This window comes from Crotalus tigris, unplaced genomic scaffold, assembly GCF_016545835.1.
Source record: "Crotalus tigris isolate CLP2741 ecotype Arizona unplaced genomic scaffold, ASM1654583v1 scf7180000019151.395998, whole genome shotgun sequence".
In the NCBI taxonomy this organism is placed as follows: Eukaryota; Metazoa; Chordata; class Lepidosauria; order Squamata; family Viperidae; genus Crotalus; species Crotalus tigris.
This window is the reverse complement of record NW_024097403.1, coordinates 264,271-291,871: the sequence shown is the minus strand read 5'-3', so window position 1 is coordinate 291,871 and position 27,601 is coordinate 264,271. Positions and strand designations below refer to the sequence as shown.

Here is a 27,601-nt window from a genome sequence, read left to right as displayed (position 1 = left end):
ACCTAGCAGTTTGAAAGCATGAAAATGCTAGTAGGTAAATAGGTACCACTTTGGTGGGAAGGTAACAGTGTTCGTCTTTTGCCATACTCTCTGCAATGAAGCATGATCTCATGCTGGCTACATGCCCAGAGAAACATCTTCAGGCAACACTGACTTCCTCAGCTAAGAAATGGAGATGAGTACCACCCCCTAGAATCAGACATGACTGGATAGGGAGACCTTTACCTTTACCCAGTGCTTTTTTTGTAAAAAAAAAAAAAAAAAAAAAAAGGCGCTGGAACTCACACACGTCATACAACCCACCTTGCCTACCCTACAAGATTACATCCCAGAAAGGTGCCGGAACTCCGTTCTGGGCATTCTATGAGAAAAAAAGCCCTGCCTTTACCAATATCACTTAGTAAGGCCTTCTGGAGAATATGGATCTTATCTTATTTACCATATATATATATATCAGCTGTCAAAGTTTCTAGCTTTTCAGATAGGAGATTTTATTAGACTTTTTATTGAGATACTGAAATTGAACTTTGGACTTTTATTATGCAAAGCCTTCTTTTTAATGACTGATGACTCCTGATGTTTCTGAATGCATATGTGATCTGAATGACTTCTGATACAAGGAAAGGAAGCAAAGATTTGTGTGGTACATTGCTACTGACAATCTGCTAGTGACAGAATAACCTGAGCTGGATGGTAATTGATTGGAATATGTTCAAGGACGGAATACTGACAGTTCAGTCCCATTCATCTTCTCTTTCCTTCCCCTTTTCCCAAAATTACAGATAGTCCTTGACCTATGACTGTTTAATGACAGATCACAGTTATAGTGGCCTCAAAAATAATGACCTATGACCCATCCTTGAAGTTACAAAACATATTGTATCACTTCTGAAGTCATGTGATTGCAATTTGGATATTTCCATTTATAATGGTTGTAGCATCTTGTAATCGTGATCATGATTTGTGAGCTTCCAGCTGACTTCTGACAAGCAAAGTCAATTGGAGAAGCCAGATTTGCTTAAGGATCATGGTTAATCACTTAATGACCATGGTAAAATGGTCATAAAATCAGATCCTGTCACATGGTGACTTGCTTAATAACTGCATCACTTAGTGACTGAAATTCTAGCCCCGATTGTGGTCATAAGCTGAGGACTACCTTTAGAGACTTCTTCGGAGAAAATGTAGAGTTACAATTAATTATGCCAATAGGCCATGGACTTCGTTGTCTATACAGTACATTAGAGGTCCCCAACCTTTTGGGCACCAGGGACCGGTTATAAGGAGAGAGGTTTTTCCACAGACCAGAGGGGGTGCGGTTTTGTGTGCTGCCTGCATCCCTCAGATGGGGCTTTGCTTGTTTTCTGTGGTCCGGTTGCTGGCATGCCGTGGCCCGGTACCGGTCCATGGCCCAAGGGTTGTGGACCCCTGCAGTACATGATGCTTTGAATTTATAGGCAACCTTGTTTCCCAGAGCTCATGTCTACAGCTGGCTTCCTCATTTTTTTTTTCTGCAATACTTGTTTATTTTGTTGTATTCTTTCTTGTCCATTTAATAGAATTGGATTTTATGTTTTTTAAAAAAATTACTGAAACTGAGAGATAAAAATATAGAAGAAAGGCAGAATATAATACTGCAATTTTTATTTTATGCATGCATAAATAACATGGTACAATAAAAGCAGTTATTAGATAGTTTTGGTTTTACATGAATCTTGCTATGGCTCAGTGCTTGGTCTCTAAACTGTAAGACAGGCAAAAGTTGTTACAATAGTTTGCTTAAATTTTAAGTGTGAAATATGGTTTCTTGTTTGGAGATGGTGCCATTGTTTTTAGCACAAATAACAGGAAAAATGCACAATTTAAGCAAGACATGTGGCCACATAGCAAGGATCAAGTTTGAAAATTACACCCTCATATCATTTTGCTACATTCAGCTAACATAAGGGACATAACATGGGTAAGTATAGCACACAGAAGTCCGACAATAAGGCCTGAAATCTTGTGTCTAGTTATCAGAATTTTAACCCTATTAATATCAATTGGACTTACTTTTGAATGCTCTAGTAGTGAAGCCATGATGCAAAGACTTAAATCCATTTCAATGTTTTGTGCCTGTATGGAGAAATCGGAAGTTGGTGATTTCACAAAGTGGAAGAAATACATGCCTAGATATTTAAAGACATTTAAACGTGACCTATTCAATTTGGTTTCCGTTAATTTTTCAGTTATCTAAACTGGTGATGCAGCACTTGAAGAAAACAGTTCCCTCTGTTTTGGAATGATTTCTAACTTTTTCTTCAAGACATTATAATATAGTGCAGGGGTAGGCTGTGCTGACTCGGGAATTCTGGGAGTTGAAGTCCATGAGTCATAAAAGAGCCGAGGTTGCTTACCCCTGATATAGTGCATACAGGTAGTCCTTGACTTATGACCATAATTGAGTCCAAAATTTCTGTTGCTAAGTGAGTCATTTGTTAAGTGAGTTTTGGCCATTTTACAACCTTTCTTGCCACAGTTGTTAAGTGAGTCATTGCAGTTGTTAAGTTAGAAAGACGGTTGTTAAGTGAATTTGGCTTCCTCTTTGACTTTGCTTGTCAGAAGGTCACAAAAGGTGATCACATGAACCCAGGATACTTCAACAGTCATAAACATGAGTGTTGCCAAGCATCTGGATTTTTTTTTTCAATGCTGTTGAAAAATAGTCATTAAATGATCTATTGTACGTTGAAGACTACCTGTATACGCATAGCCATAAATGAATGTGGAAGAAGGCAAAAGTTGTACAATGTTACTAATGTAAATGTTAAATAATAAATGGGGCCAGAATACATCCATGCCTGATTCCCTTAAAGTAGGAAGCAGAACAATCATATCACTGTTTTGCATGTATTTAACATATAGAAAGAAATCAGGGCATTGATCTATCATGGTGGGCATACTTACAGATGCAAGTTAGATATGATAAAGATGTTAAACTGTACTTGTTTGATAAGACATTATTAACCTCTGAGGAGAAATTAATTAAGAAAATATATAATTTTCTATTGAATTTGAAAACGGAAAATGAACAAGTTAAACAATGATAACATGGGCAAAAATGTTGGATATAATATAGAATTAGAAAATGGCAAAACTTGTGGGAAAGAAATTATAATTTGACAATGTCAACTTCTTATAAAGAAAACCTATATAAAATGTTTTATAGATGGTACTTACCACCAACAAGATTAGGAAAAGTGTTTAAAACCGTGTCAGGTAGATGTTGGAAATGTAAACACAAGTCAGGTACTTATTACCATGTTTGGTGGACATATGCTAAAGCAAAGAGGTATTGGATAAAAATACATACTTGGATAGAAAAGATGTTGGGAAAACATGTAGATTTTAAATCTGAACTTTTTTTATTAGGTATATTCCCAGAAAAGAGTGATAAACAAAGCATACATTTGATTTTACATGCAACAACAGTGGCAAGAACTATATTTGCACAATACTGGAAAAATGAAGAAATACCATCAGATGAAGAAATAATTAAAAAACCTTAGAATGTGTGGATATAGACAGTTTTACTTTGAGGTTGAAAGAAAAAGAAGAAACAAAATATTATCAAACTTGGGACTTATTTTATAAATGGCTAGAGAAAAGAATAAAGGATTAGGGAATTAAATTTGTATTAGTGAATGTAAAACTCAGACAACACGTTTGTTGAACAAGTACTACTGGATGTATGAAAAAATCAATAAAAATTCTATATAAAAAAATAACATATAGAACGACACTTTCATAAAGTAACAGTCATCTGGAAGAGGTGATGATCCATATAATTGATGAAGCTGCTAATTTTTAGCAAAGCCTCTCATAGGAAATTGAGTGAAAAGCCACCTTCAGATTGATAAAGTAGGATAAAGAGATTAAATGCTTTATTATTTCAGAAACATCAAATGGAAGAAAGATAATTCAGTGTTACTGCGGAACATGAGTTACACTAATATCAAAGAAATTGTGGAATAAAATCAAAGGATGCAATTAATTGTGGAATAGAATAGAAAGGATGCAATTAATTATTTTAAATAATTAAATTGAACTATTAAATTGTCCCATGGCGAGTTGTCCCATGGCCAGTTAGTTGTGGTGAGTTGTCCTGTGGTGAATTGGCCGTGCTGAGTCAGCCATGGCGAGTTGTCCCATTCCACTAGAATAGGGTGATAACATCCTTCAGGGTGAACCTTACTTTTTTCTTCTTCTTTTGTTAACAGATTCCGATATCCGTAGAAAATTTTCTTTAGAGGATTATCTGAGTGATGAATTTCAGTACAAATCGTATAATCTGCGGTGGATGTCAGGTAATGATCCTAAGCTTTTGGAATGCCTCAGAGCTGTTTCGTTTTTTACAAATGTATGTTGGACAAAGCATGAGAGTTGTGTCCAACCACACAATCTTTGGGAGCATTATTCATCACAGTTTCCACAAGATTTGTTTACACATTCAAAAACGTACATTCTTTGTTAAAAGCTTTATGTCGTGGATCAGCTAACCAATCGCTAACATGGCTAAATTCATCTAAGAAATATTTGAGAAAATTGAACACTGTTTTGCCTCTCATTGGCCTGACAGCCTTGTGATGAGTTTTTATCCAATTTTTACTGTATCCCTTTTTCAGTGAGAAGCCCTAGCAACAGTGATATATATACTCTTATATACCTGACTGCGTTTGAAGATTATCCAGAAATTGTAGTAGTTTCTGGCATTTGAGAGTTGCTTTCAACAATGGAATCCCTATACTGCAATCAGTATATTACTTACCAATATGTTCGCAAGTAAATTCAGAGTACTGTATTGATCTATGAAGCCTTGGATTGCTTTGGTCCAGGCTACCTATATGATCATCTCTTCCAAATAGAACTGTCTGAGCAACTCCTGCACTGTTTGATTAACTATGGAAGGGGTGTTATGGGTCTGTTCCCTCTGAATGATTGGGAAAGCAGGAAGAACCTAGAGACAGGTTTTCTCGTGATTCTTTGGAGCACTCTCCCCCTTGAGATCTGTGTCGCATCCATCTGCTTAACATTCTGGAAAGAAATGAAAACCTGGCAGTTCCACCAAGCTGTTCCAACTGGGGCAGGGTGAAGGGCAGGGTGACTTTTAACATTTTAATTTTGATTATTATAAGCTCAGTTCTTGGTGTTTAACTTATTGTTAGGGTGTAAATGTTGTAAATAAATCAGTATATGATGGTTATAGACTAAGCTGGCATCTCTAAATACTCCCTTCACTGTAGATGGGATGTGTTCTATCCAACTAATGAAATCATTGTTGCCCCACCATCCCCACTTCATTTTTCATAAGTTCTACATCATAAACATGGGGTGCCAGAACTCATTTGTGTAGATTATTCTCCAACCATATAATAGTCAATTTAAAAATAAAGTGTTCTCTAACTTCTTTGAATTCATACATGATAAATAGATTGTTATGACAATGAACTTAATAAATAATTCAGGATTTCATTGAGTTTGGATGGGGGAGTGTTGTTTAGAGAGAAGGTTTTGTTTATTGGCACTAAATGTTTTCCTCTCTTCTGTTTTTTAGGTCATGAGTATGTCTACACAAATCAGAACAATGTTTTTCTGTACAACATCGATGATGGAACAGAGTCTACAATCTTATCAAATGACACATTAGTACGTTTTTTAAAAAAAACACTGCTTCATCAGTTCAAAGGAGATCTGTATTGAATATTTCCTTCCTTACACAGAGTGTTTTATTGCTAATTTATTTTCTTTTATCTACAGGACCGTTTCAATAGTTCTCAGGCAATATTATCACCTGACAGAAAATTTGCTCTTCTGCAATACAGTTATGAGAAGGTAGGAAACTTAGTATATTTGTATTGATAAAAATGGTTTCAGTGCTTTAGAACAGGGGTCTCCAAACGTGGCAACATTAAGACTTGTGAATTTCAACTCCCAGAATTTCTCAGTCAGGCTGTTGAGGAATTCTGGGAGTTAAAAAGTCCACAAGTCTTAAAATTGCCAAGTTTGGAGTCCTTGCTTTACAGTATGGATTCACTTTGGCATTTAGATAGTGAAGATTTGAAAGGCCCCTTGTGGTTATTAAAATCTACCCAGTTCTTCACGCTGCACCAATTTCTTTTCAATGATTTTATTTTAGTAGTTATCTTGTATTCAATTTCTCATTGATTCCTAACTTCTTGACCACTAACACAGTAGTTTTTCTGAACAATAACAAATTACTTACTCTGCACAGGTAGTCCTCAACTTACAGCCATTTGTTTAGTGACCATTCAAAGTTACAGTAGCACTGAAAAAAGTGAGTTATGACTGTTTTACCACACTTACGACCTTTTGCAGCATGCTCATGGTCATGTGATCAAAATTTGGCCTCTTGGCAACTGGACAGTATTTATGACACTTGCAGTGTCCTTTTCTGATTTTTTGACAAGCAAAATCATTGGGAAAGCACACTTAACATCTGCATTACTAACTTAATAACTGCAGTGATTCCCTCAACAACTGTAATAAGAAAGGTCATAAAATGGGCAAAATTTACCTTACAGTTGTTGTGCTTAGCAATGAAAATTTTGGGTTCAATTTTGGTCCTATGTTGAGGACTGCCTGTACCTTGTTGTTTTATAAGACTTTAGGGCATGAGAGTGAGAAGAGAAAAAAGTACTGGAGAAATATTAAAGATACAAGTACAAAGAACGCTGAAATTATAAGTATAAATGAAGGATTGTCACATCTGCTATCCCTGTAGAATGATAGAAATTAGGTAAAGTCTTGTGTGAAGGCACCTTGTTGGGTGAAAGATACCCCACACAGTGCTTTCCTCTGAGGAATATTTTTTTAGAAATAATTAGAGGTTTAGGTTCACAACTATATAAACTGTATTTAGCCTTATCTATAGATCAGGAAAACAAGCCAATTATGAACTGTGATTTTTCATAATTTTACATTAAAACGAGTGAGATTTTGAGGGTTCCAAAGGCTGACTTGGTGATTGGAGATGAAGCAAATAACGAAGACACTCTGAACTTGACCCATATATTGCTTTATTTGAAGAGGGAGCAGGGCTGGGTTTCCCTTTTTGGACGACTGCAGTGCTGAGGAATGTATTTCCTCTTCAATTGAAATTTTTGATTTGCTGATTTCTGAACTTAATTCAATCATAATTCTGACCCAGTATTTCAATACCCTGTGCCTGTGAGCAGGACCTGAGAATATATTTCCCTTACTCCAACCACTATGACTCCACGAAGCCATGGATATTGGGATTGTGCTGTGATCTGGTTTCAAAAGGAAAAAGATGGATTGGAATATGTGTAGCTACTGTAATTTCCGGTGTATAAGACAACTTTCTAAAGCATGCAAATCGTCTCCGAAATCGGGGGTCGTCTTATACGCTGAGTCGTCTTATACTCCAGAAAATACGGTAGTTTCCGGCATATAAGACGACTTTCTAACCATGCAAATCGTCTCCAAAGTTGGGGGTCGTCTTATATGCCGAGTCGTCTTATACGCCAGAAAATACGGTACATAATTGCTTCTTAAATCATATGTGCCTTTTCATTGCAGATAAAGCTGCAGCTTTTTCTCACTGATAAATATAAGGTGTACATCATGCATGCTCCAAATTTTCCTCTTTGAATCCAGAACATTACACAACTGCAGCAGTCGCATCTTTGAAAAAAAAATCAGATACGGTGGTACCTCGGTACTCATTGTTAATTTGTTTGGTGCAATTTTTCCCATAAGGAATAATATAGTGAGTCACAATGTAGCTGATACCAACAGGTCTAGCTTGTGCATTCAATACCAACCAAACGATGAGTATCAGGACAAAATCTTCACATCAAAATGCATTGAGTACCAAATTCGATGAGTTTCAAAGCCGTTGAGTATTAAGGTACCACTGGACCACCACTGAATTTGACTCAATTCTTGATCTGCAAGGACAAATGTCTACAATCTTAGCCTATGGCTGGTTGGAATCCACAAAGATCCACAAATCTCCCAAAGTTATTCTGGTGAGGTACCTGATCCAATCCATTCACCATCACCATTGTCTGTTGGGAAGAATGTGGAGAAATGCTGACCATGCTATCATCTCACCTTCACCTAATATTTTCACTTATGTTTTAAATGCAACGAAGGAACAGCACTTTGTAACCAGCTCCTCGTCCCAGTAACTGTCCATAATATTCTCCAAATTGGGTCACAAACAGAGGCTGAAAAATAAGATTTTGGTGTGTAGGAATGGTAACTATTTGTTTGCCTTTTATGTAAACTTGAAATAAGAAGATTTTTTTTCCTATTCTGAGATGTGTGGTAATTTGGGAAAGAGTGCTACTCATTTCATATCACTGATCCTTTTGGTAGGTTAAAAATTAGCACTGACTGGCTGCCTGTTATCAGAATTCCAAAACTGACAAAAAATGTAGTTGTGATTTAGCTACACATTGCTTTGTGGAGAACTGGTAAAAGGGACCAGAGTAGTGTAGAAATGCTCTCAATGTGTTCGTGGTAATGGAAAAGACAACATTTAATATTGAAGATTTTTTTATGTCATAAGAAATTATAGTTTAGCAGTATAGCTGAATATTATATGCTATATTTTAGCTATACACAAGACTGATATTATTTGAAGTCTTTATTTCTAGAAGGTATCAGGAGGTCTGATTAAAGTTGAATTTTGTTTATCACAATCTTATGATCATTAAATGTGATATGGATAAAATTGACGCAAACAGGACTTTTTTTAAAAATAATACTAACTTTGAACTATACTCTTGTTTTCTTAACTGTTTTTCTTTAAATATAAGTATTACTTTTGCAGGTGTGGAGGTACTCATACACTGCATCATACCATATCTATGATCTAATTAAGAGGTCAGTAACTGTATTGTCTTTTCTTGATGTTTCAATAGCTTATATTGTATTATATTTATATTTTTCTTTATGTTTCCTTCATAGAACCAAAATAACTGAGAACCCACTTCCTAAAAATATTCAATATATATCATGGTCACCTGTTGGACACAAACTGGTTAGTAAAATATATAGGGTTTTGCTTCCTTAATTGTAACAGGTATTCCTATGCACTATTTCTATAATCAAAACTGCACCATAAATGCAACAGAAATTTCTGGAAAACTTGGCGGGGGGAAGGGGGGAAGGTTCCAGAATAAGGACTTCTATACATTCAACCAGTTTAAACATTAAATATACAGATAACTGGTGCCATATATATTTATCTTTATAGTAAATGCATAAAGGTCCAGTTCAAAGTGAGGCCACTTGGGTGGGGAGCTTAATTTTCTTTTGGCTCCTTATTCTAAAAGTCAACACATACACATTTTTAAAAAAAATCAACAATTTGTGAAAGCATAAACCTGATTTCCAACTTAGTCAGAGTGAACTTGATTTGAACTGGGCTTTAATTCATGAACTTTTTAGGTTTAAAAAAATGGTAAGATAGTTGCATGCTAAATATTTATCATGTGGTTTAGCTCTCAATGGTATGAAATATTGACAGAAAAAAATCCACCAACAGCTGGTTGAATGGGTAATAGAAGGAGAGGGAAGAAGAGACCTGATCTTGGAAATATGGAATCTTATAGCTAAACATCATGCTGCAAAGTTATTTCATAATACTTAAGAGGCAAATGCAAGAAATTAATAGAAAGAAAACCAATATTTTAATATAGAGGAAATTGGACAAAACAATGTTAAGAGTTCTCAGGATTAATTAGACAAAATGCAACATTCTAGATCTTTATTGTGAACCGTTTTGATTTTTTTTCTTTATTCTTAAAATAACAAAGAGTAAAAGAAATTCAATTTCCTGTATTTAGATGGGTGAGAAGAATCTTACAGCATTAAAAAAAAAATCTCCACTTTAGAGCCGATGTGTAGAAATACAGCAAATGAAAGTAAACGTAATTTGTTTGATATAAAGAAAAGGTTATAAAATCTTTTTCTGATGGTAAATACTGTAATGTTTGTTTATGGCAGGCTTATGTTTACTGTAATAATGTTTATGTGAAAACAACACCAAATGCCAGTCCTGTTCAAATCACTGAGAATGGAGCCGAAAATAAAATCTTAAATGGATTAGCAGACTGGGTGTATGAAGGTAACTATCTTTGAAAGGGGAAAAAAAAACCCTTAAGAGCAACTTAACTGCCATATATACAGAAATAATATAGGTTTATGTAAAGTTTCTTCTGAATCCACTGCTTGGAACGAAGCGGGGGAGAGGCACCTTCCATCTTTGAATCACATAACTCTTTTTAGCTTTCAAAACCCTCTTTTAATCATTCTGAGAAGACACTTTGCTTCAAAAACAATCCCAGTGAACGTGTTATCTGGACAGGGTTGATGTGGCCTCAAATGACCAAGAAAGAGCCTTAAGAGTGTTGATACCTTTCAGAAATATGGCTGCCTCAGTGTTCAAAGCAGCAAATCCAGCACAGTTTGTTCCTTATTTGAGGAAGTGCCCTTCCAAATAGCTTATAAAATACGTCTTGGCTTTATTTGGTAATAGCTGTGTTTTGGTAATAACTATGGATTGGCCTAGGAATCAGGAGTAGGCAACCTTGGCTCTTTTATGACACTTGGACTTCAACTCCCAGAATTCCTGAGCCACGAGTCATAAAAGAGCCGAAGTTGCCTACCCCTGGCCTAGGTGGATATATTAAACAAGGCTTAGTCTCATATTTTATCTCCTCCTCTTTTCTCTTTCATTCAACCACAGTTGATAGGTAGAGATTCAGAAATATATGCTTCCAGGCAGTAGAAAATCACTCTCTTCATCTTGGTTTTTTTTTTCTGGGATAACAACAACAACACAATCCAGAATCAGACAGAATTATTGCAATTAAAATAGGTGACAAAAAGAAACGTATTTATGATAAACCACAGCTGAACTCTTAATACCATTTTATTAAAGAATTGTTTAACAATGTAAAATCATAAAAGGAAACAAAGATAATAATAAGAATAATAAATAGTGAAAAAAGGAAAAGGAAAGAAAGATGATTAAAGAAGCAGCTTCCAATCTTATTGATAGTGGTTATAGATACATTTTTACTTTGCCCTCTTTCTCTAAGATTGCATCCTCACCACAGCTGAATACAGTGGAATACAGTGTTATTACTATTACAACATTATTCATAGTTTGCATTGCACATACATAGTCAAGAGATAAAATTTAACATTGTTGCCAATTTTTTGAGTGAAATATGCTTCCTTCTAAATTTTCTGTGAAATAATCCACATAAATTGGCCAAAACATTTCATAGAATGAGTATCATAATTTATGAGGATTGATTCTACTTCTAGCAATAGAAGAAAATATTTATAGCTCAGGGTTAAACTGTGGAGGTCCTTGGTACTCTCTGAGCTTGGTTATTTTCTTGCAGACATTTTATTACCAAACTAGATTAAATCATCAGGGCAAAATTCCACTTCTAGCTTATGTGGCCAAGCATACTGATCATACAGGGATACTGTCAATATCCCCAACCACTAACACCAAGGATAAAACATTGAATACAGATGGAAACTTTGTGTATTAAATAAATAGCTAGCAATAGACATTCTACCATGTTGTTCCTAAAGAGCTGCTTTTACATTTCATTTTAAAGATCCTCTGGCTCTGACCTTCTCCCATGAAGTCAAGTTCAGAGAAAAGCACATCCAGTTGTGCATATAGCCTCCTAGTTGAAGATTATATGAACAATTGGGTGTAATATTTTTTCTGTTCTTAATTTCATGAGAAATGGACAGAACAAGATGACTTTTAATGATGGATTAATGAATTGAAATAATTCTGAAAAACTAAAAATGCAAAAGATTTTTTTTGAAAATGTTAATTTAAGCCACTATATTTAAACAATATACAATAGCTGGTTCTGGTCTTGATGGATCACTCCAGATGTAATAAATAAGAAAGTAAACAGCATGGCACCTTAAAAGTTTATTTTCTAAATTCAGACTTGACAATTTGTAGGTGCCTAAAATTTAGAGAATTGCAAGTTACTTTGGGTCTGAATACTTTCAGGGCATCTTTAATAGACAGGAAGTTCAGGATAGCACTAACGCAATTGTGTGGCATATCTAACATGTCTAGACCAAGAATCAGAAAACGAAACATTCCTATTTAAAGGATTGAACTAAAGTGTTGCATTCCATTAATTACTCATTCCTGTTTGTTCTTCAAGGTCTCTTGCAAAAAACTCATCATCTTGTTTTATTTTTTTCTGATGATTTCCTGTTAGGTGTTCTGCCCCACAGAAAGTGGCAGGAACACTTGAATTTGTTGAGAGAATTGGCACATCACCCACATACTAAATGATGATTATTGCCTTACCCATTCTATTTTTTATAATTAGTAGCTTATTATGATGTTTTATAGAAGTTAAACAGAAGGAAAGGCAGTGCATAGCTTTGCTTAATCCCTGCTGAATTAAGATATCTAAGCTGCATTAAAGTATTTTCATGTTATATCTTAATAGCAACAGCTGTAAATTAATGGAAAGGTTTTCTAACTCTTCCACCGTCTGTCTCCAGGGACAGAATCAAAAGCTGTTTTTTAAATCACAAAGATTACCCAAAGGATATTTGCAGAATAGTTGAATATCCTTTGCTAAATGTTGATCCCTAAAGGGGTCAACAAATACAAAATGTATTTTTAATGTTCAAAAATTAATGGAGGAATTCTTAGTAATTGTTTTATATTTCTTTTATGTTAGAATTGTGATAGTATTCTAGGCAAGATGGCTAGAATACAAGTTTAACAAATAAATAAATATTCCAGTTCTGGAATATACTAGATCACACATTCTTTAATTATTTCAAAGGGTTTTTCAGCTGTCAATTTAACATTTGCTCTGTAATGGAGTAACAGAATCAAATGATCCTGGCTTAATTGTACAATATAATTTAAGTTAGGATTTAACAACAAGCTAAGGCAAATCATAAGTAAAAGCTTCTTATTTATTCTTACCTTATTAATTCCCAAGAGATACATAAAGAAGAAGAAATGCAATATGTGGAATTTAAAAAAACAGAATGAACAATTATTCTATCAAAAAAAGGAGTGCTATTTGGGTATCCTGGCAACCTTGATTGTGGCTGCCAGTGTGAAAAACCTTGCCACCTACTGGTGGCCCCATCTTTTTCCAGTAAGACTGATAGCTTTTCACTGCATATACCAGCCAGTGTATGTTACCCTTTATTACCCAAGCAGAGCATTCCTCATGAGACTTAGCTTTAGATGTGACTTCTCTTCCCCATTGGACTCTGGTCTCATGTTCAGTGATCAGAAATATAATTAGACAATTTAAACCAGGCTCAGATTTTATTATGTATGAAGTAATAAAAATTCTTTGGAATGGTGGGTCCCAGTGCTAGCTTCATTTTCACAGCAATAGGTCATCCGGCCATGATACCAAAGGATTAGAACTTGACTGTTCTAATATCAGTATATAAGAAGGGCAAAAGAAATGATCCTATAAACTATTGCCAAATCAGTTTGCTAAGTCAGATCAGCAAAATATATGCCAAAGTATGCTGTCCCACTTACTCATACACATAACCATGGTTTAGTTGGTTTATTAATATTCCCTAGCAGTTCCCGTCATCAAAAACCCAGAACTGTCCCAATTAAGTCCCGCCAAAGCAGACCAATGCTAGTCCACAGAGCAATGGCCAATGAGTCCACAAGGCACTTGAAAGTTTCCCAATTAAAATAAACCCACCAGGCAAAATTAAATTCACAATACAAGAGGGTTCACAAGCCAAGAAAAGTCCAGAGCTCACAAGTTACAATCCAAGTCAAGGCATAGTGTCAATCCAAAGTGAGGCAGGAATCACAATGACCAGAAAACACACAGCTAGGAAACAAACATTCCCAGCATCACCTCCATTTGTCTGCTGGGCTTAATAGCCAGCTTCCAGTGCAGCCCATCAAGAAGGGCAAGGCTTTCTCCTCATGAGTAATCTGGCTGGCCTTCTCTGCTCCTGCCTTTTCTCTGTCCTACATGTTCTTGTATCAGGTGCAGAAGGCAGTTTCTCTTCCTCACTGACTGGCTGCAGCTGCATGCTTTCTTGCCCTGAAGCCTCAGGGCTGTCTTGCTGCAGCTGTGCTTGAGCCAAATCCCTCTCAGATGGCTGCTTGGAGCTATTAACCAGCTTCCCTCCAGACATTTGTGAAACTGGTTCATCTTCCTCCAAGCAGACATCTGGAGAGATAACTGGGGAAGCGTCTGGGGGACTCACCACACAAACATTTACAGGAGAAACTAATTGATTTGCTTGAATCTAAAAATATTTTGAGGGACAAGCAGGACGATCCTTATTAGAGCATACCTTAATGCCATACCAACTAGTAGAAAAGTATACCCACAACTCAGAACAATATCTGTATACAACTTTTATTGATTTCAGGTCAGTTTTTGATACAGTATCTAAAACTAAACTTTTGCATAAATTAAAAAAATGCCACAATTGATAAAAGTCTGCATGAAAATACAAGATTAGAAGAGAATATTTGTAGCTAATGGCTGAACGGTAGAGTCCTTGGTGCTCTCTGAGCTTAGTTGTTTTCTTGCAGAGGTTTCATTGCTAAACTAGGTAATGAAACATAATGTTATTTAGTTTGGTAATGAAACATCTGCAAGGAAACAACCAAACTCAGAGAGCACCAAGGATCCCATAGAATACAAGATTGAAGATCAAGTGCAATAATCAAGAACTGGTCACAAAGAAAACGCCCATAAGGAAGGAGGTTAGACAAGAATGTGTATCATTTTATTCAGCTACTTTATGGTTCCATACTATCTTCACAACCATCTTCCTCCCATTACATCGACCAGTCAAGGGCAGATGTGCAGCAGACCCCATCAGTTAAAGAACTTTGACTGGTGGGCTTCAGTAAAAGAGGCTTCTCTACCGTTTCCCTGCCCGGTGGCAGATTCTCTCCCCCAGAGCTGAGAACCTCTCTGAGGGAGGTAGACAGTTCAAAAATGTGAAATATAAAATAAATATAAATTTATTAGTTATTTACTTAAGTAACTCTACTTTTCATCCCCCCCATATTAATCCAAAGATATGTCAATTTATTATTGTATGCTGATGATGTAGTAATTCTGTCATTAACTTCCATTGGTTTTAAAAGAGCTTTGAGATCACTTATGATTATTGTACTGAGGGAGAGATAATAATAAATTATACCAAGAGTAGGATTTTTACTTTTTCTAAACACCCAAACAGAGAAACTGGAACTTAGATGGGCATTCCATTGAGCAGGTTGTGATTTTTAAATATCTAGAAATAGTTTTTTCAACCTTCAGGAAACAGAAAAGCCTGTCTGGACTATGTATCCCACAGTGAACAGAGATCTGCCTCAGTTTACAAACTTATTATTTTTCCAGAGGAGCAAGTTCCTCTGCTGCAGTTAAGTTGTTTTTAGCTATAGTCCAAGCATAGTTGCTATACAGGGCTCAAATAGGACCAAAGAGCATGATCACCACAGAAAGGATTCAAACAAAATTTCTAAGTATCTTCCAGGTTACCTGCTGTATTCCAAATCAGTACTTCAGTGAGAAATAGGAGTTAGTAAACTTAAATCTATTGTCTGATCAATATCTTTATCTACTGCTTAAAACTACACCACAATCCTAGTGGATTGACCCATGTAATATCGGCAGACAACTACAAACCTTCCTGGGAAACAGCTATCCCAAAGAAACTGAGCCATTATGATTTCTCCAGTAATGCCATCTTAACTTTAAGAGTTAGATCAGGTTAGATCCATACTAAGGCAAAGGATCTTAAATATAGAAGGTCATGTAGAAATTGCTGCTTTCTCTCATAATATAATTGCAGATAAACAAAAGTTTAGTGCCCTAAACCTATATCCCAATTCCTAAATTCAGGAGAGCTTTATCTGGTTTGATTTAATGCTCTCCCCACAATTGTCCAGGAGGGGAAATATAAGAAAACCCCACATGAAACCCAATTACAGCCCCTGTGATACAAATACCACAGAAATCGGAGCTTGTGTTCTTTTGTATGGCCGCCAGATGATTACCCCTTTTTTATTTAAATTTCCAGGGCATGCTGTATAAACATACTTCTCTTCATAAAGAAAGTGGGAACTCTTTAACATTAAAATTTTTATTATCATCTCAAATGCACCTCAAATCGCCCATAGTAATTGCACTTATTAAAGTGCCTTTTTTGGGACATAAAATATTCAGTGAATGTTTAATTTGTACTTTTATATTTTCTTCCAGATGAATATTAAGTTTGGGTACATAATTGGAAAGTTATGTTTCTTTGCATTTAATTATTGTTCATTATAGATGATACATTTGAAAATGTTATACTGTAAACAAGAAACAATTATCCATAATATTGAAATCTAAGATAAATCAAAATACTGGAATTTGCATCATTATTACAGCCAGATTTTTATAACAGAATATTTCTATAGCGCCATATTTCTATAAAAAGGCATTTCTGAGAGTTGACTTATGGTTTTGGTTGCAAAACATTGCAAGTAAGCTGAATTTCAGGAACTGAAGTTCCATCTGAAATTATACTTACAAGTTATTATGAACAATGTTTCAGGGGAAAAAGCCATCTTAGTAACTATTGCTTCAAAAGAACACATTTGAATCTTTTTCAGAGGAAATGTTTGGCACTCATTCTGCTCTGTGGTGGTCTCCAAATGGCAGTTTTTTGGCGTTTGCAGAAATTAATGACACGGAGGTTCCTGTTATGGAGTATTCGTTTTATTCAGAAGATACACTGCAATATCCAAAGACCGTTAAAATCCCATATCCTAAGGTCTGTGTTATTTATTAAACATAATTGTTGAGTGGTTTGATTAAGAGAATAGTCACATTTAATCATTTGCTGTTAACAAAAATATTGTCTGTCTCTCCTCAACAGCTTGCTGTGATTACTGTGACTTAAGTCAATAGCATCTGGCAGCTCTGAAGTATTGTATTATCTCTAGGGAAACAGGAAATGAAAGCAATTGAAGGCTGTGGAATATTTAAGTTTCTAAAATGATTTGTTGAAGAGCACTTAGATGATCAATGGAAAAAGGAACACTTCAACTCACGGGTTGCATAGCAAATAAGGGACTAAGGGCTATTAGCTCTTCCATGAAAAGGGATGAGTGGGCTAGGTTACATTCATTTCTGTTTTGGAAGACAGATTTCCAGGCTGATATATTTGCCAGGGCAGAAGTGAATTGTTCTGGTTTTTTTAAAAAAATGTATGCAGTGGATCTATACTTGGTTTCAGTTTCGTCAAACTTTAGAACTCAATACTTCCAGGGTCTCTGCAGAGGCGTTTTCTCTGATGCTCCATAGACTGTTCACGTGGCTGTAATATTCCATTGCTAGTCGAGGAAGTGATGGGGAAGAAGCCTCAATATAGAGAGTGTAGTATTTTTTTAAGCATGGTAGGATTTTCAGTGGCTCAGCAAAGGGGGAAAAATGTCCCAGCTTGTCATGCATTTTAGAAAGTAAATGTAACTTCTTTTCTGGAGTAGAATGAATAGTAATGGCTTCCTGCTGTCAGTCTCCTTGGCATGGGACTTCTGAAGTAGGTCACCCATGTTCACTTTCAGCAGAACCTTTGATGGAATTTCTTAAAATCCCTAATGGGACATGAATCTGGACGTATGTTGCTCTCTTTATTTCTCAGAATCATGTAACTAAAAATGTTTGACGTATCGTAAAGTTATTTTTGGAAGCCAGAAACTCAATAAAATTGTTACGGGTTAAAATTAAATTGATTTCTATGCATGCTTGTGATTGATTCACTTGGTCCTGATTGCTTCCATCATCAAGATGAAAGTTATGGTTTGTTCCAAGAGGGAGCAGTTATTGATCAAAGATCAAGAGTAGTTCTGAGAGGAATTTTCATTGAATTTTAATGTAGGAGGAAGATGATTAATCATTCCCCTGATCAGTGCTTCAATTAAATTTGGGGACACAACATACTTTTCAATAGAAAGTACAAACAGAGCTGTTGGTGTCCTCCTTGTCATGGTCAGATCATGACCTAATTATTATAAGACTCTCTGGTGCCGCTATCCACTGCAAGGAGTCTGGACTTATTACATTGGTTCCCCACCCCCGGCAACTGATGGAGCTGGAGAAATTTCAGAGGGAGCCTAGAGTTGTCTCTCCTGGTCTGCTGGATGGTTGATCTGAAATCTTGGTTGTTGCTTGGAATAAGGGGGCAGCTGAGACTTTGGTTTGGATTGCATTCCCTATATTTTACAGAGAAGTTGAGGGAGATGAAATGGGAGAAGAAACATGTAGAGTGACACTACACTCAACAGAGTATGAACTTGACTGAACATGGGCTAGAGTCACTATTAAGATCTATCATGTAGCAGTAAGGTGGCAAAGCAGCAGTATTTTTACACTCTTAATGCATCTGCAGATTGCCATCTGTAGCCCTATTTCATCCCCTGCTTACCTCTTGTGTAAGGGGGCGCCAGGAAACTTTGGCAGGGATGGATGAAGGAATTTGCTCACCATCTTAGATTCACTTGCAGTTTGACGCTAGCCTTCTTGCAGGTCCAGAGGAAATGCCCAGGGTGAATCTTGCCCAGTTATCTGGGAATGGTTGGAACCTGCTAGACATCAGAAATTTGACATGGGCATGAGCTAAGCCTTTTTAGATCTGTGCTTCTCCTGGGATATGCCATGTGAGTGATCCTAATAGTGGTGAATTTTTCTTTGAGTGAGGGGATTGTCCCTTTACCTCTTAAGGAAGCGATCAACACTGCCCAATATCCTTTTTGAGGAGGGTGATTAAGAAGATAATTGTGCAGCATCTTCAGAGGACCATGTGTGTTTTTAGTCTTAATAGAAAATAGAAAATTGTCTTCTATAATAGAAATGTTTACTAAGTCATGTGATGAGGAGTTACACTGATCTCTAAAAGAATAATTGTTCACAAAATGTCGGTGATCATAACGTCTCCTGAACTGACTGTTTTTACAGACAGAAAAATTACATTATTTTTAGATGTATTGAACTAAATCTTTAGTATAGCTTTCAGATTTTTAGCAATGAACATCTATAAAACACAAAATAATTTTTAAAAACTATATATACATAATTTTCTCATATTTCATGTTGAGCTTTAAAAGCTAATTACTTTGTAATTTTCTAATTAACATTGCCATTTGGACAGAATCTGTTTTACGATGTTTTAATTTTATCCAGGCAGGTGCTATAAATCCAACAATAAGACTATTTGTTTTGGATATTCTATCCCTTTCCCCAAAAAATATCTCGGAAATTGTTGCACCATCTAGTATAATATCAGGGTAAGTCCAAGTAATATGTTTTGTTCTGATGAGTGTTGTAGTTTATTATTGTTATTATTTTATAATTATTGAATAATAATATAAGATTTTAAAAAACATTCATTTATTGCATTAAAAATCCTGTGGATTCAGTCATTTATTAATACTTGACTTTTTTTCAATATGTATTCAGCTGGATCAGTCATTCTTTTTTTTAATCATATTTATTAAAACTGCCCAACTCCAAGAAGATTCTGGGTTGCAAATAGTAGGATATACATATAATTGCCCAAACTAAAACACTGTAAAACTCTTTTTATATCGTAGTAACATAATTTGGGTAGGTGCGTATTTGGTGTTGTAAAATATAAAGGATATTATAGGCAATGTCAGAACTCTACATAAGCCAGGATGAGTCACATCAGCTTCTATATTTAAAGGTATTCTGTAAACACAGAGACATATATACAAATACTAATATAAACATACTCTCTCTTACTCATATACACACACACATACATGCACACGTGCACAGGAAGAGAGGGAGGATCCTTCGTGTCTATTAGCTAGGTTGAAAGAAGTCAAAAGAATTATTTGCAGATAAATCTCAGCTTTCCAAGCTACACTTCCATTTTTTATATTCTGTGATTCATGGCATCAGTTTTTAGTTTATATTCTTTATCTTATCTTGTTCTAGCCTGTGATCCTCCATTTCTAGTCATGGAATGTTTCCAAAATCTGTAGTTTAGTTCTATTCTATAGAACTAAAATTTGAATTTTATTTGTACAGGTAGTCCTCAAGTTGCAAACACAATTAAGCCCAAAAATTATGTTGCTAAGTGAAATATTTGTTAAGTGAGCTTTGCTCCATTTTACAACCTTTCTTGCCACAGTGGTTAAATGAATCACTGCAGGTATTAAGTTAGTAGCACAGTTGTTAAATGAATCTGGCTTCCCCATTGACTTTGTTTGTCAGAAGATCACAAGAGCTGATCACCTGTCCCCAGGACACTGCAGTCGTCATAAATATGAAACAGTTGCCAAGCATCTGAATTTTGATCAGGCGACTATGGGGATTTTGCAACAGTCATAAGTGTGAAAAATGGTCATGTCACTTTTTTCTGTGCTGTTGTAACTTGGAAGGGTCACTAAATGAACTACTGTAAGTCGAGGACTACCTGTATAGTACATATTGTAACAGTAATAGTATGTTGAATGTTGAATGGCATATACATGATAAACATTTAGGTATAGAATTCAAGTGAACCTATACAGACAGATGCTGAGCAGTCTCTTTGTTATTAACCTCCAGGGACCACTACTTGAGTGCTGTAACGTGGGTGACTGATGAAAGAATTTGCGTGCAGTGGCTGAGAAGGATTCAAAACTTTTCTGTGCTCACCATCTGTGACTATAGCGGCGCATGGCACTGCCCAAAGGTACAGTGGAGATGGATTGTAGACGTTGAAGGGGGAAGATTGTTTCAACAGTGCAAGCAGACCGTGGCATCCTTCTGGTTGTTAGTGGGCAGGGCTTGGTAGATGGGATAAATAATGGAGTTGGTGGAGGGATGCTTGGGGAAACATTGTGTGATTTAGGAATGGGAGAGGCAGATTTGAGGGGTCCTTAGTGCTCTCTGAGCTTCATTGTTTTCTTACAGATGTTTCATTACCCAACTAGCTAATATAATCACAGTTACTACCTGATGATACCTACTAATGAAATACCTGCAAGAAAACAACCAAGCTCAGAAAGTATCAAGAACCCCACAGTTCAGCCCTGAGCTACAAATATTCTCTTCTAGAGGCAGATTTCCACAGTAATCAGCAACTTACGCTGGTTGCCAGTGTAGCCTTACCTGGACCGTGAAGTCTGACAGCAGAATCTCTCACCCTTATCCCGTAGACATGCTCTGCATGGGCCTATTTTTGAAAATAGCTTGGAAACTGTGGTTGGTAGTGGCCAGGATATTAGCAGGTAACCCTGTCATAACCCTGATTCTCTGGTTGCTTCATTGGATACGAATAGATTTCTGAGTTGAATTCAGAGTGTTAGTTTAATGGCCCATTCATGCAAAACTGATGACTCTGTTTAAAACAGGCATTTGGTGGTGATTATCTTTTACAATGCTGTTTTTAAGATAATCGGGTTGCTAATATTTATTTGGGTAGATTTTATGTCCTTACTGTTTTTGTTTCTGTATTGTAATTCCCTAAGTCTTGGGAACTAGGTAGAGAATCAATCCATCAATTAAAAAAAGGCATCGATTTACAGAAAATTTTGTAAATATTGGCATTGAAAGAGAGAAGAGTTAATTAACAGATAGAGGTTATGAAAACAATGAAAATCTTTCCTTTTTTTTTCAGGAAAGAGAGCATCTTGAAGAAAGTAAAACTGGCTGGGTTGGCAGAGTAAGTTCAGTGATTTAAGAATCAACTTACAGGTTGCATGGTGGCCAAGCATCCTTTCCTACAGAGAGAACATGGCTAAAAAGATACCTTACCATGAGGAAAGGAAGCATTTCATTGTACCTGCTAGCTGTTTTCTATCACATCTAAATCCTTTCCTTCCTTGCCAGGTTCCAACCCCGTATTAGTGAGATAAAGACAAGCTTGGAACAACATTAGAAAAGGGTGTATATTTGAGTTTCAGGGCAGGAAAACAGCTGATTGAGTAGTTAAGTAAGTGATTAAAAGCGCTTGCCAACAAACTACCTGGACAATAGTGTAAGTTACTGCTTTGTAATATATAGTTTAATATACAGATAGAAAGTTAGCTCTTCTTAATAACTATTTTTTTTCCAAGTGAAAAGTTTTGGATTTTTGGGGATTTTGGATTTTTTCCAAGGCCATTTAGAATTGCAATTATAGTCCCACCCCCCAATATGAGAAATACACTGGTTTCTCAACTTTTTAATTAAGACTATAACAAAGTCTTTTTTATAGTCTTTGTTATACTTTACAGATATAATATGGGACCTATGTCTCTCTCACATTTCTGCAACAGTTGTAAGTGTGAAACCGGTCATAAGTCACTTATTTCAGTGCTGTTGTAACTTTGAATGGTCACTAAAAAAAATGGTTGTAAATTGGTTGTAAAATGAACAGTTGTAAATCTACTATATTGTCAGTAGATTGCAAGGTTCTGTCCCTAAAAGGAGAACACGTTTATAGGAACAAGGAGTTGTACAATAACATCACTAGATCTATATATAAGAATAATGCTTTTTTTCTTTCCTCGTTTGCTTAAAAGAGTCATGATTTTTTTAAAAAAGCATCAAATATAGATCTGCCCTGCAAAAATAATGGAAGTTAGTATCTTCTGCTGTCAAGCCTAATCAGAAAAGAAAGACCTTAATATACCTAACACATTTTAGCTCTACATGATAAAATCTCAGGAAGTAACATGATAAGCAGATTGTGTGTGGTGTGAACAGTTAAGCAAAAAGAAAGGAAAGAAAAAATGAAGGAGTATAAATCTACTGAAAAGAAAAGAATAGGTTAACATTATTGTCATGCTTGTTCCACTATGGTTTATATCAGGGGTCTTCAAACTTGGCCCTTTTATGACTTGTGGACTTCAACTCCCAGAATTCCTCAGCCAGCGTGCCTGGCTGAAGAATTCTGGGAGTTGAAGTCCAGAAGTCATAAAAGGAATAAGTTTGAAGACCCCTGGTTTATATGTTCATATGTCGGTTGCAGCATATGTTTATATGTCGGTTGCAGCAAGAAAGTATAAGGTATCCCATTACTCTATAAGACACATTACCTGGAACCTCTTTTGTTTTAACTTTCCCTGAAAATTAGATTGAGATAGAATAAAAAATGGGTAGAGCCAGGAATAAAATAATTTGGATGGACATGGATCTCTCTTGGTTTTGTTGAGCTACCTCTCCAACTCCCATCAATACTAGTCAGCTGATGGAAATGGATACTAGAATGCTTATTCTTTACAAGAAAAAAACTTCAATTTTTTTTTTCAGAAAGACAAAAAAACCTAAACAAAACATTTAAAAATGTGCATTAAAAAAAGACAAAAACACATATATGTATATTGCCACCCCCCCCCCAGTTGAATACTGATAGATGTATTACAACAATAATAGTGTGGCATTTTTGAAGAAAGGTGTTCCAAAATATTTTTTATTCACTTGTAATTCATCTCTTTACCAAGTATTTAAGTTTACGTTTATATGACACACTAAATATTGTTGCTGAATGCAATAAATAAGAACAAAACCAATTCTAAGAATGAACTATTGTTCCAACAATTCTGAGAAGATAACAGTGAGCAATTTGTTCACTGGTGATTTTATGAGGATGTTAATGGGTTTTTAAAAGCAATTGCTTGACATGTTTTGTGGAATTATTCAAATGGGTATTCAGAGTTCTACTGTACTGAAATAAATTTGTTGTCTGCAGTAAATTATGAAGCGTGAAAAAAAGATGGTTTTTACTCAGTTGGAATATTTAATGAGATTAAACTTCAAATAAGATAGTGACACTGATTGCAAAAATATTCTCTGCATTTATCAACAAAATAGTTTTTCTCAGGCAAAATGTCTTCCAGGAAAAAAAAAATCAGTCAATTCCTAAAAGTTTTCTTAAAGACAAACTTGAAACTGCTGACATAGAGACACTTGAAGGTAAATTACATGTGCTAAGAATTGGCACACTGACTCGGTTTGGTGAGCTAATCAATTTGAAGATTGCTGTATGGATGATTAAGCCATTCAAGCTATGTGATATAGATGTGTCAAGAGGAGACAAATACAAAACCAGTTTCAATTGAGAAGTTTATTTACAACTCTGGTTGAACAAGAAGATGTCAGTGGCTGTCGGCAGTACTAATTTCCCCAATTCATATTTTGTTGAGCCAGTTTAAGTAAAAAAGAAAGCAGAAAGAGGTCTTCATGTGACCATATCAACTTGAAACCCTAACAATTATTCTCTTGGTAAAGAATATCAAGTGCTAAATGAAATGAAAAATAAGAGAGAAATTATTTTAATGTTGTTTCGAACATCCTAACCCTGTAGCCTGCACACCACTCTGAATGCCAAAGAACATCTGAGTTTGAATATTCTGATAAACAACTAGAATTACCTTAAGAAGCGGGATATTATGTAAGGAGAAAATAATAGGACTTCGTTTCAGGATTCAACTTATTTCTTTGAGATAGAGAACTGCCCCCAATAGATATTGTGTTAGAATTTAATTTATTTTGTCTTTCTGTATTAAAAGTCTCATTCTCTCTTACTTCCATTTTAGTGGACATTTGGACGTTTTGCACAATATCAGATTGAGTTCAAGATTTTCTTTTCTTTATTTATTTCTTAGGAGTTGATATGCACCTTGAAAAAATCTTCCCATTCCTGAGATCAAAAATATATTTTTGAGTCATTTTTTAAAAATATGATGTGATTTTGTTGATTATATATTTATTGTTATTATTCAAACTTATATATTATTTGTAATTACATATAATTCATTTGTAATTGAACTGTCTTCCCAAGGGAAGGAAAAAGACTAAACCCTAGTCATGTGTTTATTCTACAAAACCTTTTTATGTTGCATTCTAGAAATTTTTTACTTTTTACTGATCAGATGGCTGTAAGACAATGGAGCCTATCCTTCAGAGATTATGGTTAAGGGAGTGACAGGTGAAGAACCTTTTAGAACAGAGGTCCCCAACCTTTTGGGCACCAGGGACCGGTTACATCAGTGTTTCTCAACCTTGACCATTTTAAGGCATGTGGACTTCAACTCCCAGAATTCCACAGCCAGCAGTGCTGGCTGTGGAATTCTGGGAGTTGAAGTCCACATGCCTTAAAATGGTCAAAGTTGAGAAACACTGGGTTACATGGAGAGAGGTTTTTCCGTGGACTGGACAGGGCGTGGTTTTGTGTGCTGCCTGCATCTCGCTGATGGAGCTTGGCTTGTTTATGCAGACCAGTTTCTAGCATGCCACGGCCCGGTACTGGTCCACGGACTGGGGGTTGGGCACCCCTGTTTTAGAAGATAGATGGTGGCACTGGTAACTGAGAGGCAAAAGACTTTTGGCAGGGTCTTTTTAGTGTTGCCTAGATCAAGAAGTTACCTGTGTGAGGAAGTTTGAAATCCCAAATCTTTCACTTAGCCTTATTTATGCCACATCAAACATAATTTTCTTTTCTTTTTTCTTTTTTTTTTGTAAATAGGTTTCTAAGAATAACAAATTCATTTCCTTGAAATTTGTTAATACGCTATATAGAAAATTTGACTTAAAATCTAACAATAAATATAGTTAATGATTGACAGTACCAAAACCTAGCAATTGTAACGACAGTATCGATTTAAAAATTAGAAAAAGTGACAATTTCTTTGCGTAGTACAGTGAACTTTCTGCAGATGTAAAAATATTGAACAACTAGGTCTTCTGCCAAAAAAAAAAAAAGGCTGAATATCACTGATCCAACTCTCTAAAATGTGTGGAGAATAGTATTAAATCAGTATTAAATCAGTGATACATTCAGTTAACAGAAAAGCTACTGGACAAGCCATTCTTCTCAGCAGAGAAACATAAGTAAGCATGCTCAGTATAGAACAGTTGAGCTGAATCTTTTGATTAAATTTCAGTGGTTGTGAACTTTCAAGTATCAGAATTTGAGAAGATGAAATTGGGCAGAGCTAGACTGTTGGCATCTCTTTGCTTCCTTCAAATTATTTATTGCTTTGTAAATATTCAAAAGTCTGTATGTCAACAAATCATAAATTATTATTTCCTTTTTAATTAATTACCTTCCATTTCTTATATTACCAAAACAACAAAAGAAAATAAAAAGTAAAGAAAAACGAACTGTTAAAGACCTTCTGTGCATGAAAGAAAAGAGAAATAAGAGTCATGTAATTGCAATTCACTAATGTTTCATACTGAAGAGTCTATAAAAACAGCCAATGCCAGAGTAGAAACCTATTTCTTTTGTCCCATTTATTTTGAAAACTTTAGGAATATCTTGTTCTTTGGGAAATAAAAAAATATATATTTTTAATCCCTGAACAAAAATCTAATAGTCAGTGTATTTTTCTGAGAGGTTAAAATTAATAAACCTATGAAATAGTATATTTATTAACCATTATATCTATAAACATGTTATTCTTCTTTTTCGCAGTTTCAGCCATCTGAACCTTACTTTACTTCTGATAAAATCAGCTACTACAGAATTATCAGTGATTCAGAGGGATATAAACATATTCACTACACTGATAGTACAGGAGTAAGTAATGATTATTTGTGTGTGTTTCTTTATGTCTGTGCATGGATGTTCATAAGGAAGGGCAAAGAGAGGCAAATGATGACACCTGTGTAATGTCATCACTTAATGCCATGGCTTATGTCAGGGGTGTCAAACTCGCAACGTCACATGACGTGTCGCGATGTATCACAACTTTTTTGCCATTGCCGGCAATAGGGTGGGCACGGTTTCACGATGATGCATCCAGCCCATGGGCTGGCAGTTTGACACCCCTGGCTTATGTACTTGCATAAGACATAATGGAAAGCATTTTTTGTGATAATGTCATTATCGTTTTGGAGTTATCAGAGTTTGTCGTAGACATTGTTTTGTGTATGTATGTGTAATTTTACATTAATGGAGATTCATGTTTTATCTACTCTTTATACTTAGAAAGTTAAACCTATTACAAGTGGAAAATGGGAAGTAATCAGTATAGCTGCCATAACAAATAATAGCCTGTGAGTATCCATTGATAACTTTTGAATATGTGTCTATGTAACAAATGCATAAGCCATCTCTTTCTAGAGATAGCCTTTTCTGTTTGTTCTGCTTTTATCTGTGGTATTAAAATTGAGACTGGATGAGAAGCATAAGAAATTTTGCCGTGGCAATGTTATGCTCCCTTGCCTATTATGCAGATTGTGCTGACCTTCCTTTCCTTTGATTTATGTCTTCCTGATAAGCTCAAATCTCAGTGTCTCTTGAGATATAAATCTTCTTTCCCAATCTCATTAAGGCAAGTTGTTTTACATCCCACTGAATTCCCTGTGACAAGTTAATCATTACTAATTTAAGCTTTAAGATTTCAGTAAGACCCAAATGCCACTAATTTTAGTTGAACTGGAAGCCTATGTGTCAAAATAATCCATGCTCAATGAGTAATATTCTGCAATAGAATGGCAGTGAGGCACATTGTCTTTTATCCATGATTATGAAAATAATATTCTCTTTCCCC

At 35.5% G+C, this 27,601-nt stretch overlaps 1 protein-coding gene across 1 annotated transcript in view; it reads left to right on the top strand.

Moving 5' to 3' along the window:
- Nucleotides 1-27,601, top strand: part of DPP4 (dipeptidyl peptidase 4) — a 68,405-nt gene that overhangs the window by 4,994 nt on the left and 35,810 nt on the right. Inside the window, exons 3-14 of the mRNA XM_039360049.1 lie at nucleotides 4,260-4,346; nucleotides 5,594-5,685; nucleotides 5,797-5,871; nucleotides 8,861-8,913; nucleotides 8,998-9,070; nucleotides 10,039-10,159; nucleotides 16,721-16,881; nucleotides 19,290-19,393; nucleotides 20,685-20,811; nucleotides 21,739-21,783; nucleotides 26,521-26,625; nucleotides 27,037-27,104. Coding sequence (XP_039215983.1) covers nucleotides 4,260-4,346; nucleotides 5,594-5,685; nucleotides 5,797-5,871; nucleotides 8,861-8,913; nucleotides 8,998-9,070; nucleotides 10,039-10,159; nucleotides 16,721-16,881; nucleotides 19,290-19,393; nucleotides 20,685-20,811; nucleotides 21,739-21,783; nucleotides 26,521-26,625; nucleotides 27,037-27,104 — 1,111 coding nt within the window. The remainder of the gene's footprint in view (nucleotides 1-4,259; nucleotides 4,347-5,593; nucleotides 5,686-5,796; nucleotides 5,872-8,860; nucleotides 8,914-8,997; nucleotides 9,071-10,038; nucleotides 10,160-16,720; nucleotides 16,882-19,289; nucleotides 19,394-20,684; nucleotides 20,812-21,738; nucleotides 21,784-26,520; nucleotides 26,626-27,036; nucleotides 27,105-27,601) is intronic.